Here is a 13,723-nt window from a genome sequence, read left to right as displayed (position 1 = left end):
AATTACAGCTGAATAGCCTCCTTTATTTCTTCAATTTTCTGCATGATTTAAAGAGTTAAACATCATTTGAAGCAGATAATTAATCAAGACTACAAGAAGCCTAGCAGAAATTGTGGATGAATCTTTAACTAAAGATGATTTTGCATATCTATAAAAAGTGAAAATTAACAAAGAAATACCAAAAAGAACACTCAGGCTGTGTCCAGACTCCATGCCTCCGTCGACGGAGGCATGTAGATTAGCCAGATCGGAAGAGGGAAATGAAGCCGCGATTAAAATAATCGCGGCTTCATTTAAATTTAAATGGCTGCCCCGATCTGCCGATCAGCTGTTTGTCGGCAGATCGGGAGAGTCTGGACGCGATGCCCCGACAAAGAAGCCTTTCTTCATCGACACAGGTAAACCTGGTTTCACGAGGCTTACCTGTGTCGATGAAGAAAGGCTTCTTTGTCGGGGCATCGCGTCCAGACTCTCCCGATCTGCCGACAAACAGCTGATCGGCAGATCGGGGCAGCCATTTAAATTTAAATGAAGCCGCGATTATTTTAATCGCGGCTTCATTTCCCTCTTCCGATCTGGCTAATCTACATGCCTCCGTCGACGGAGGCATGGAGTCTGGACACAGCCTTAGATGTCTTCATGAAGGAAAAAAGAATGGTCTTTGAAAAAAGGTGTAAAATGTGTTCCTTGTTTCCTCATACATATGAAATATAACGCAATTCATCTGAAATACCCTAGAAATGTATTAATTATTAGGGCCAGGGAAAATCTTCTGCGATAAAAAGACCATCATCCATCCCCGCATATTCAGTCTTTTCCCATATCGACTATTGATACTGCATGTATCAGTGCAGACCTTAGCTCTAAATGTGTTTTATAGGTAATTAAAATATTTTAGGTATTCCAGTCATTTCCATTTATTTCTAATAAGTTCTTAAAGATAATTAATTCCATTCTTGACTCACCAAAATCAGTTTTCCACAAGTCAGAATTATAATAATGTATTATATAAAACTAAAATTCTTAATACTTTCAGTTCTCCAGCTGAAGGGTTTGCCACAAGGTTTGAATAAAAGGCAAGTTCAACAAACAGAATAAAAAATCAATTTCATAATGTCATTCAAGGGAATTTAATCCATTTACACTAAGACTGAATTTGGATCCATGATCTATCCCTCAAAGCGAAGAGAAGTTCTGTAGAACAGACAAGGGCTAAAACAATGGTCTTCAACACTGCAATAATTTGAAAAAAAAAAAAGTCCACATGCTCATGTCACAAGCTCTGGACATATTCCATCTGTAGTATTGCTGGAGCCATGTTGGTCCCAGGATATTAGAAAGACAAGATGGTTGGTCCAGAAGTGGGTCCAATAAAAGGTATTACCTCACCCATTTTTATCACTATGACCATATTTTCATCTCCAGAAAAATCAGATGAGACCAAAACTCCAGTATACTTGTATAAACTGCAAATGAAGGAATATTTGTCACTCAGGTAAGCACATCTATACTATTTTTCATCTAGCTAGCATGAGTATCAATAATAGCAATGAAAACATGGTGGCACAGGCTTCAGCATGGACAAGCAACCCATGTACACAACAGGGGCAACTAACATAAGAGGAAACCCATGCCGCCATGTCTTCATTGCTATTGTTACCAACTCTAGCTAGATAAAGCTAGTATGTGTATTCCTAGACATGTTATATTCACACCTTCCCTTGCAAAACAGACATGCTCTAAGACTTTGGTTAGTTTCTCTAGCGATTGTGAAAACTAATATTTTTAGACATTCAAGGAAAGAATTGTTATCTCTGGGTCCCTGGACAAATAGAAATTACTACACAAGAAACCTAATCTCATTCTACAATCTCATCCTACTCTCATTGGAGTGAATGGGAATTTTCTTGGTTACTGTAGAGAAAGAAATAATCAATGAGGTAGAAAATTTACAGATGATACAAAATTGCTCAAGGTAGTTAAATCCAAAGCAGACTGTAAAAGCTTCAAAAGGATCTCTCAAAACTGGGTGACTGGGTCTCAAAATGGCAGATGAAATTCTATGTTAATAAATGCAAAGTAATGCACGTTGGAAAATATAATCCTAATAATGCATATAAAATTCTGGGTATGAATTAGGGATATTAAGGATCTGCCACATCTCTCACCAAGGCTGGGAAATTTCTGCTTGGAAAAAGAGATAACTACAGAGGGATATGATAAAAGTCTGTAAAATCATGATTGGTGTGGAGAAAGTAGATAAGGAAAAATTATTTATTCCTTCCTATAAAGCAAGAAATAGGAGTCACCAAATTAAATTAATTGGCAGGTTTTAAACAAACAAAAGGATGTATTTCTGCACACAACAAACTCGACTGGTGGAACTCCTTGATATAGGATGTTATGAAGGCCAAGATTACAAAAGGGTTCAGAAAGATCAATTCATGGAGAATAGATTCATCAATGGCTATTAGCCAGGATGGACAGAGATGGTCTCCCTGGCCTGTTTGTCAGGACTGGGAATGATTGAGAGAGGAGGGATCACTTGATGAGCCCCTGTTTTGTTCATTCCCTCTGGGATACCTGGCATTGACCACTGACAAAAGACAGGATACTGGTTTAGATGGACTTTTGGTAGTACACCTTGGCTGTGTCTAGACTGGCCAGTTTTTCCGGAAAATCAGCCGCTTTTCCGGAAAAACTTGCCAGCTGTCTACACTGGCTGCTTGAATTTCCGCAAAAGCACTGACTTCCTACTGTAAGAAATCAGTGCTTCTTGCAGAAATACTATTCTGCTCCCGTTCAGGCAAAAGTCCCTTTTGCGCAAAGCTTTTGCGCAAAAGGGCCAGTGTAGACAGCTCAGATTTGTTTTCTGCAAAAAAGCCCCGATCGCGAAAATGGCGATCGGGGCTTTTTTGCGGAAAAGCATGTCTAGATTAGCACAGACGCTCTTCCGCAAAAAGTGCTTTTGCGGAAAATCATCCGTGCCAATCTAGATGCTTTGTTCCGAAAATGCTTTTAACGGAAAATTTTTCCGTTAAAAGCATTTCCGAAAAATCATGCCAATCTAGACGCAGCCTTTATGTATTAGAAAGATCAGTGCATATTTCAAAATATTTTTAAAAAAATCCTAATCCAGCAAATTCTTATCTTAAAAATACTTTGGGCCTGGAATTGTATTCAGTTTTATGCTTAATGCCTAAGACAATGGGACTAACATACAGTAGAACAATGGTTCTCAAACTTTTTGGCCCATGGCCCACTCCACTCAATGCAAACCTTTCCAGCGACCACCAGCCAACCACCCATGATGACAAAATGGGTCCAGGAGGGGGTAGAAGCATGGGGTCTGGACAGGAAGTAGGGTGTAGGCAGGCCTGCTGACAGGAGGGCAGAGGGGACAATTGCCATGGGGCCCAGCCATTCAAAGGGGCCAAGAGCTCCTATGAAATGCCACGGGAGTGCCCAAATGCCATTCTGTACAGCTTTGAGGGCTACGTGGGCCCAGCACCACGGTCTGGGCAGTGCTAAGAACTGACTGCTCTTGGCCTCACCGGGGCTCACGGTGGCTATCAGTGCAGCTGGATACAGGAACAGGCTGAGAGTGGAGGAATCTGGGTAGGAGGGAGGGTGCAGGAGTGGGCTGGCGTGGGAGGGGTCTGGTTGGGAGGGAGGGTGCAGGAGCAAGGGAGGGTATAGGAGTGAGGTGAGGATATGGGAACACAGTGGAGGGATGTGCAGGGGAGGGCTGAGAGGTCTGAGTATGCAGGGGATGGGGGGCGCTTACCTGGCTTCCCTCCCCCCACCACGCCCAGGCACTGCCTCTGCTACTCCCATTGGCCATGATTACAGCCAATGAAAACAGTGGGGAAAACTTCCAGACAGCAGAAAGCTGGTTCTGACGTTCCAACCTTGTGGTGGGCACACAGGGCTGGAGCACCAGTGCAGGCTCCATGCTGCGGGGCACCTGAGCCTCCAGCCACAGCCTACCTATAATGTCCATGGATTGCACTTCGACAACGATTGCATTAAAAACATAAATGACGAAAAAGATAAAGTTTAAAAAAGATTTTACAAGGAAACAGTTTCTATGCCTGTTTAATTTAATTTAGAATGGTAAAAAGTAGCATTTTTATTCTGCATGGTAAAGCTTCAAAATTGTATTGTCAGTCAATGTTCAGCTGTAAACTTTTGAAAGAAACACCATAATGCTTTACAGACAGTCCCCGGGTTACGTCGGTCCGACTTACTTCGGACCCCAAGTTACGAACCGGGGGGGGATGCCTCCCCCACTGTCACCGCCTCTGGCGGCGCGGGGGGTGCTTCCCCCCAGCAGACCAGGGAGACGCGGAGCTAGCGCCCCCCACCGCCCAGCAGACCAGGGAGACACGGAGCGGCTTTTCTCGCCGCTGAGGACGCGGGCGGCGGGACCACCGAGACACACCGCAGTCCCACCGCCCGTGTCCTCCGCAGCAAGAAAAGCCACTCCGCGTCTCCCTGGTCTGCTGGGGGCGGGAGGGGGCGCACTAGCTGCGCTCCCCCCCAGCAGACCAGGCTTTTCTCACCAGCGCCTGGGGTAGAGCAGCTGGGGGGCTGCTGGGTTGGTCCCACAGCGCCGAGGTGCAGCGCTACTGGACCAACCCAGCAGCACCCCAGCTGCTCTGCCCCAGGTGTTCCCAAGTCAGCAGCTGCTGAAACTGACTAGCGGCTGACTACAGGAAGCCCGAGGCAGAGCTGCTCTGCCCTGGGCTTCCTGGAATCAGCCGCTGATCAGTTTCAGCAGCGGCTGACTTGGGGACACCTGAGGTAGAGCAGCTGGGGTGCTGCCGGGTTGGTCCCCGCAGCGCCAACGTGCGGCGCTGTGGGGCCCTACCCGGCAGCGCCCCAGCTGCTCTGTCCCAGGCATCCAGATTCAGCCGCTGTTGAAACTGATCAGCGGCTGATTCCAGGAAGCCCGGGGCAGAGCAGCTCTGCCTCGGGCTTCCTGTAGTCAGCCGCTAGTCAGTTTCAGCAGCGGCTGACTTGGGAACACCTGGGGCAGAGCAGCTGGGGTGCTGCCGGGTTGGTCCAGTAGCGCCGAGGAGCGGCGCTGCGGGACCAACCCAGCAGCACCCCAGCTGCTCTGCCCCAGGCGTGTCCGATTCAGCTGCTGCTGGTCAGTTTCAACAGCGGCTGAATCTGGATGCCAGTTCCAACTTACATACAAATTCAGCTTAAGAACAAACCTACAGTCCCTATCTTGTACGTAACCCGGGGACTGCCTGTATTCAGTTATGAACAACCTCCATTCCTGTGGTGTTTGTAACTTTGAGGTTCTACCATAAAATAAAGTTTAAAAAATAATTTCAGAAAGAACAACTAAAGGACTGGTGAGAGGGGATTGTATTTGATAGAAACAGAGGATTCAATATCAGAAAGCCTAATATAAATGTAATTATAATCTCAAGAAATGACATTTCTCTAATCTGCAAAAGGCTTGAAAGTTGTTTTAAATGAACATTTTTTTATTAATGGGGCTTAGGTAACTGACAATAGAGGTTATAAATATGCATCTTGGAAAAGAGCTTCAATAGAAATAACGTGGAATTTTATATCCACAGTTGCATACACTGATATAAAGAGGAAAACACAAACTGCTATGCACACCAACAAGGTAAGGGAGCAATAGCCAACCTAAGCAAGTGAGTGGGCCGCATAATTGTCGTAACCAATACAATCTCCCAGAATAGGGCAGTTTTGCTAACTGCACTTGCATACCTAGAATTTGCATGGTGTGCCAACAAAGTAGCAGCACTTTGGACGCATAGTGGCCCTTATGCTGCAGGTTGCCTGCCACTGAGATAGTGCAGCAGTGAAAGAAAAAAATTGCCATTGATATACAAATAATTTTCAAACAGTGGCACCTTAAACTTCACACTCCATCACAGATAGGCTTTAACAGTACTATTCCACTGAGTGTAAAGAGCAAATGCTAATACTTGAATTCTTAAGACCCTTTTGGTCTACTATAGACAGAGAATGTGAAATATTTAGTGTGGGCTAAATTGAGCATCAAGTACGTTCAGTTTTTTGATTGCAAATTGATCTCACAGCAGGCTATCAGTGCCATTTCAGATAAGCATTTCATTAAGATGCATACATAGCTCTTCATAACTTTTAACTATGTTCAACAAAACATTGAGGACAGAAAGTAGTTAAGTCTTGTAGGCTATCCTTAAATTCCAGAAAGGGCATTTAACATAAGACGGCCTCTTTCTTGTTGTCTTTTTTACACAATGCTGCATTTTTGCGAGATTTAAGATGACAAGTAACTGGAAATTAGAAAAAAAATAGTTCATTATTCTACAGCAAGGACACAAAAATTATATTAGTCTATTGTCTCATATTCTAAAACCCTGCAGTCATGACATTATTTTAATATTTCAGGAAGGATTTAATAATCAGAATTGTACATCTTAATAAACTGCTGGAGGAAAGGTGTATTCATCTAGTATAATAGTCTGGAAAACCTAGAAGTTTTATCTGCCTATCCAGATGCCATGCTGATCTAGCACAAGTAAACAAACATTTCAAATGAAACAGAAAAAGTATGGGAAAGTTATTATTTTGGATTGGGCTGGACAAAGTAAAAAAACCACACACAAGTGAACCTTGTTGGAAGGCAGTCATTTTCAACTGCAATTTTACAAACACCCACTAATTATATCTACTTAATTACTTTTGAACTACCCATTATCATAGCAACCAGGATATTTTCTAATAGAGATTTATCATTTTCCAACTAATTTACATTAAGGATCAGAAATTAATGGCTATAATGCAAACAAAAATAACTGCCAAATAAAATTCACAAGTCTAGGTATTTCTGTGAATGAATTAAAAAAAAATAAGTCTTGGTGGCATAAAACACACAAATGTGTCCTCACTCCTATTGTAGCATTAGTTAAATTTTTACAGAATTATTAAATATTTTACATTTGTTTTAAATCAGTAATAAATGTTTTAACTGAATTTAGTGTTTACAAAATATACTAAATGGACTTCTGGAAAATGGTATCCCTCGAAGCAATGGCAGCAATAGTTGATCAGACTAGTCTTGGCCTAGAGACCAGGTCTAAAAAATCTCCATCCTAACTCAACTCTTAGCCGCTGTACTGTTACCAGAATAACAGTTCTTTGAGGTGGTGGTGGGGGATGAGAAGCAGGAGACTCAACATAAAAATTCAGAGAAATTTGTTTTCTAAAGTGTATTTTTAAAAGTTCCTATAATGTGTCACATTAGCAAAAGTTTTGTCTCTTATGGCAATCCTCCTTTAACAATATAATCTTCTAACTGCCTTGCTAGAGAAAGTTTTCACATCTGGAACAGTTGAAGAAAATTATTGATGCCCACAACCCAAAATAATCTGACTAGAGTGTGAGCTCCAAGGTGGGGCTGAGGATGAAAACTTTGGGGTGTAGAAGGGGGCTCTGTCTTGAGGGTGGGGGTCAGGGATGGGGCAGAGGGGCTTACCTTGAGCGACTCCCATTCAACAGAACAGCGAAGATGCAACAGCAGGTTTCCTGCCTCTCCTTACACCACATATCATGCTGCATCCCAGAAGCAGCCAGCAGCAGGTTCCCTCAATGGGAGTGCAGAGTTAGCGCTCAGGGCAGGAGCAGTGCACTGAGCCCTGTGCACTCCCTTCCTCCCCCCACCTAGGAGGCAGGTCTGCTGCCATCCACTTCTGGGCGCTGCGCAGTCTGTGGTGCCAGGTCAGGCAGGTAGCTGCCTTAGCAGCCCCAAACTGATAACCCTGCAGCAACCCAGTACTGAGTAATGACAAGTAGTCTGAAATACACTGATCTAGGAGGTCAACATAGCTCTGTAGTATTTGACAGGTAAGTGAAGTTTCAGAAGAGCACAAAACTTTATGGCTCTGCAGACCATTAGATCAGAGGGGTTGTCTTTGTTTTAAATTTAATTACAATAGAATTGTAGATTTTAAATTAGGTATTTAGAAAATAGAGGACTTTCACCATTACGTTCTTTTAAGGAAGGGCATTTTACACAAAAATGTAAGTGCCCTTTTAACAAACCATATATTTGCTTCATTTCTCAAGACCTATTATGCATTCTGCCCACCTGTTTTATTTTGAAGACAACCTTTACCTATATCTTTCAGCTGAAAATACTGCTTTAATGAAATTTGTTAACATTAACCTTATTTCAAAACAGAAAACAGTGACAGTCTTTATACAATCCAACTGATTTGAAAACAAGTCCAGCAGCAGCAGCAGGACTTAGAGCTGTTCTGAAGTCTCCTTCCTCAATTGCTTATAAATAGTTTTACTATTACGATGGAATTTACCAACTTAATTGGGGCAGGCAGGGGCTGCAGTGTCATACAAAACCAGAAGCCGATGACTTGGCCTTGACAATATCTGTACAAATGCAGGGCTGCACTGGCAACAACCCCGTCATGCCTAACAACTGAACCCCGAATGAAGCCATGGTGTTTCCACGCTGCACGTTGAATGCAGACGAACTTTGAGGAGATATAGTCTGCTGGGGCACGCCCGCGTTTTGAGGACGCACCAGAGAGGAGTCGGTAGCAAAACCAGCTCCGCTCTCTGGGTTTACCTACAAGGATCAAGCCATGAAATCGCAGTCCCACTTCCCACGTGAGCGCAGCTGCACCGAAAACCGCCACCCCCGCCGCAAGCCAAGGGGGCTGGAACAAAAGCCCGCTCAGCGCCCGCTGCTGCCTCACAGGCAGCCCCGAGGCCGGGCACAGGCCTCTGCCCCTGCCGCCGAAGCGCCCCGCGTAAGGGCGCGCTGGAACTTCCGAGCGGTGCCCAAGGATGGCGGGCGGCTGGGCGGGCGGAGCAGGGCGCCAAGGGCGATCACAGCAACGCGGCGCCGCTTTCCAGCCCTCGCAGGCAGGCGGGGGGACCCCTGGTCCAGCTGAGCGGCGGGGCGGGCAGCGAGAACAGGAGCCGGGCGGGTGGGGACAGCCTGAGAGCCGGGGCGCGCCCGGAGCTGTGACCCACCCGCCCGGCAGGGGCCGCAGGCCGGGGAGGCTGCGCTTACCTCTCCGCGCCCAGCGGGGGCCGGGGCCGCGCGATACCGCCCTGCAGCGCCGGGCTCAGAGCACGGCCCGCGGCGCAGCAGCTGTCCGGTTCTGGCAGGCTGTGCCGCCGGGGCAGAGACCGGGGCTGCCCCACCCGCGCTGCAGGGGGCCCGGCCCGGCCTGCGCATCCATGGCGTTGCCACAGCAACCGGACAACGTGCGAGCTCCCGCTCTGCCGGCTCTAGCCCCCGGGAACTCGGGCCGCGCCGGGCACTCACCCCGGCCCCGCTCGTCCCCCGCCGCCCTCGGGCCCGGCCGCCGGCCGCTCGCTCGCTCGCTCAGAAACTTTTCGCTCGGCCCCTGCCCGGGAACTGCACAGGGTACAGGGGCCGCGCGGGGACAACCTCATCAGAGCGCGGAGCCGCTGGTCCCCTCCGCGGGCCGAGCTGCCGGGGGCGGGAGGAGGAGGGACGCCCGCCCTGAGAGTCACAGATATACGCCCCCCGGCTGTGGTGGGCAAAGGGGTTCCCCCCTCACAGTCCCTGCCCCACACTGCTGGGGCAGGATCCTCCCCGCACCTCAGCCCCTCACTGGCGGGAAGAGGTTCCCCCCCTTCACAGATGCAGGAGGTTAACTTCTAAACGGCACACGAAACTGACATTAGCTGGATGCTGTCAATTCAAAACGGGGGGCAACACTCTCGGGGATGCCAGATTACACCCCATCTGCCTATGGCCAGATGTTGCTGTCGGTCCAATGTTAGCCAAGGGTGCTGAATCTGCCTTTGGTTTGCAAATGCAGTACAGTACTTCAAGGTACTGTGCTTGAGAACTTGTGCAAATTAAAGGCATGATTGTAAGGGCACTTAAGCAGAAATTGTAGAATCATCCTTACAATGTAATCTGTAGTATTGTAGTACATTACCAAACATACAATTTAGCTTTTAAAATTCAAAAGGTGTATGTTAGACTAAATTATAAGCATATTTTAAGTCTTGAAATACAAAATATTTGTTTACATACAGTATTGTAAGAAAGAAAATAGAATCCAAGACAAGTTTATGTGCAGAAACACTTCCTTATAAAACAAAATTGTGAATAATTGTCATTTGCTATACAACCTACATGAATTAAAGCAACCATATTCTATATTCACATATATGTACAATGGAGTATTACTTTGAATTATTATAGGCAGTATATCACTGAAATAATAGATTGTGGTATTGTGACCTTTCACAAGTCAAAGGACAGGACAAGGAGTAATGGGCTTAAGGTGCAGCAGGGGAGGTTTAGGTTGGACATTAGGAAAAAATTCCTAACTGTCAGGGTGGTCAAATATTGGAATAAATTGCCAAGGGAGGTGGTGGAATCTCCCTCTCTGGAGATATTTAAGAACAGGTTAGATAGACATCTGTCAGGGATGGTGTAGACGGAGCTTGGTCCTGCCTTGAGGGCGGGGGGCTGGACTCGATGACCTCTCGAGGTCCCTTCCAGAACTATGATTCTATGAAGTTCCAAATCCTTGTCACCATTATCATAGGTAAAGTATATTTACATTAGATAAACATACTGATCTAGATCTAGTAGACTAATACTTAATCTACAGTCAGAGAATGTATTATGTACTGTTTACTATAATCTACTATGGTAACTGCAGTGATTACACTATAACCTATAATTGCTTAGCTTTTACAGATGACAGATCAAAACAAAATGCTGTAGTCAGTATACTGTAACACTAGCAACTATTGCTTTTGTCAGTTTTTCTAGTGTGTGCAGCAGTTAAGGTTTAAAAAAAGGGTTGATTTAACAAAAAGTTACATTAAAAATGCCTTTATGCTTGTTATTTATTCATTTTTAGTTTTTAAACCATTTTTTAAACATTTTACTTTAGAAAGTGAGCACTATGCATGTATTAATTGCACTTCTTTAACAGCAATTATTTTGAAGTGTGCATATGCTAGACTATTGGCACTTTCCTCTTCCTACTCCTTTTCTTACTGTGGTTTATTTAATGAAAAGGCAAAACTAATAATGTTGTATACAGCTAAACATAATCCTGGTATCATGCTGATGGTTGCAGTATACTATACTTCAATAGAAATTATACTAATTTCTATACTTTGTTCTGTCAGTGCAATCCAATCATGATGTAAAATGCACCTTATACTTTGGTGCTTGGACCATTTAAAACAGAGAGGGTCAATAATGTTAATTTATGCAGTGGTTTTGTGACTAGAGCAAAAATATATTTAAGCCTGAGATCTCCGCACGTATTCTCACTTGGGACCGATACAAGATTTGAACCAGGAGGTGAAAAGTTCTTTAGTTAGATTAATCTGAATAAAGAAAATAACTGTTTATTTTTAAAATCTTCAGAGGGATAGCTTTGTTAGTCTGTACAGAATAAACTTTAAAAACAACAAATAGTATTTAAAATGCTACCAGACTAACAAAACATGTAGATGGTATCATGAGCTTTCGTGGGCACAGCCCATTTCTTCAGATGATGAGAATGTTGTTTTTAATTTTTCAAACATGGTCTCAAAGATATTAATGGAAGGCACATGTATTAAAATTGGAGTTTGGGGGAATGCTGTGGTTTAACCTACCCAGGAACCAACTGAAATGTAAAGAGAACATTGCAGTTTTTTTAAGAATGGAGCATTTTTAAAAGTTTACTCTGCAAAAGTTATTGATTACTTTAATCTCAGAGAGGTAGCTGTATTTGCAAACTAGTCTGTTTATGTGCCAAAGGATAAATGGACACACAAGAGACATCAAGAAAAATAACATACAAATACAGTAGGAAAACGCTTTAACCTCCCTGGACACTCAGTAATGGATTTAAAAGCAGCCATCCTTCTACAAAAACTTCAAAACCAGACTACAAAGAGAAACAGCAGAGCAGCAAGGCCGTTTTCCCTCTCTTGGCATTCACACCTCCCCATCAGCTGCCAAGAGTGAGTCACATCCACACTGATTGAATTGGCCTCCTTAACACTTGATGGCTGCGTCTAGATTGGCATGATTTTCCGGAAATGCTTTTAACGGAAAACTTTTCCGTTAAAAGCATTTTCGGAACAGAGCGTCTAGATTGGCACGGACGCTTTTCCGCAAAAGCACTTTTTGCGGAAAAGCGTCCATGCCTATCTAGACGTGCTTTTCCGCAAAAAAGCCCCGATCACCATTTTCGCGATCGGGGCTTTTTTGCAGAAAACAAATCGGAGCTGTCTACACTGGCCCCTTTGCGCAAAAGCTTTTGCCCAAACGGGAGCAGAATAGTATTTCCGCAAGAAGCACTGATTTCTTACAGTAGGAAGTCAGTGCTTTTGCGGAAATTCAAGCGGCCAGTGTAGACAGATGGCAAGTTTTTCCGGAAAAGCGCCTGATTTTCCGGAAAAACTGGCCAGTCTAGACACTGCCGATAAGTAACTCCCTTCTTTTGATATACTAGTGTGTACACACACACACACACACACGCACACACATACTATCTATATCCCTGTCGCTGTAATTTCCATTCCAACATGTCTGATGAAGTGGTTTTTACCCACGAAAGCTTATGCATAAATAAATCAGATAGTCTTTAAGGTGCCACATGACTCCTTGATGTTTTTTAAATATTTTAGTAAAACATTGCACGGAAAATTAATTTGTCCTCCAAAGTGTAAGTGTTTCAAATTTGGAGACTAAATTTAATCATTAAAGTGTGAAACAAAAGGATATGATTCTGGGTTTTTTTGTGTGTGTGCAAATCTCAATTCAGCCTTAATTACAGGAGTTGCTACTTCTGCTTCCATTACCATGAGCTGAGATACAGTAGATTCTATTACTAATTCTCAATGGAGGTTTTCTATAATCTTAGAAATAGAGAGGTAGCCATGTTAGCTTTTCCTTTTGTTTTTGCAAGATCAGACTATGTAGCACTTTAAAGACTAACAAGATGGTTTAATAGGTGATGAGCTTTCATGGGCCTCAGACCTGAGGAAGTGGGTCTGGCCCAAGAAAGCTCATCACCTATTAAACCATCTTGTTAGTCTTTAAAGTGCTACATAGTTTTTCCTTTTGTTTTTATAGTCTTAGGCTGTGTCTACATTGGCGCGATCTTGCGCCAAAGCGGCCACTTTTGCGCAAAAACATGCTGCCTGTCTACACTGGCGGGGAGTTCTTGCACAAGAAATTCATGTTGCCTGTCTACACTGGCCTCTTGCACAAGAACAGTTGCGCAAGAGGGCTTATTCCTGAGCGGGAGCATCGTAGTTCTTGCGCAAGAAGCACTGATTTCACACATTAGAACGTCAGTGTTCTTGCGCAAGAAGATGGCAAGAGGCCAGTGTAGACAGGCAACATGAATTTCTTGCGCAAGAAAGCCCGATGGTTAAAATGGCGATTGGACCTTTCTTCCGCAATAGAGCGTCTACACTGGCACGGAAGCTATTGAGCAAAAGCCCATCTCTTGCACAAAGGCACATGCCAGTGTAGACGCTCTCTTGCGCAAATACTTTAACGCAAGAATTCTTGCATTAAAGAGTATTTGTGCAAGATCATGCCAAGGTAGACATAGCCTTAGAGTGTAGGAATGCTGCGTAGGTATTGAACCATAACTGTGTATTCCCCATCTCCATCCCAACTTTGCATTAATCAATTCTGCTTGTCCAATTTGCA

At 44.3% G+C, this 13,723-nt stretch overlaps 1 protein-coding gene across 6 annotated transcripts in view; it reads right to left on the bottom strand.

Annotated features, from left to right (window-relative positions):
• The window catches only part of STK33 (serine/threonine kinase 33), a 124,948-nt gene extending 115,369 nt beyond the window's left edge, over positions 1-9,579 (bottom strand). For 2 of the 6 annotated variants that reach the window (XM_075927997.1, XM_075928001.1), the window contains exon 1: positions 9,332-9,576. In XM_075927997.1, the coding sequence (XP_075784112.1) occupies positions 9,332-9,462 (131 nt within the window). In that variant the 5' untranslated portion in view covers positions 9,463-9,576. The other 4 variants (XM_075927996.1, XM_075928000.1, XM_075927998.1 and 1 more) reach the window with 4 other exon arrangements.
• Between the last annotated feature and the right edge of the window lie 4,144 nt (positions 9,580-13,723).

The sequence above is a fragment of the Pelodiscus sinensis genome, chromosome 4 (genome assembly GCF_049634645.1).
Source record: "Pelodiscus sinensis isolate JC-2024 chromosome 4, ASM4963464v1, whole genome shotgun sequence".
In the NCBI taxonomy this organism is placed as follows: Eukaryota; Metazoa; Chordata; order Testudines; family Trionychidae; genus Pelodiscus; species Pelodiscus sinensis.
Note: the sequence above shows the minus strand (reverse complement) of the source record. Positions and strands in the feature narration are given on the sequence as shown.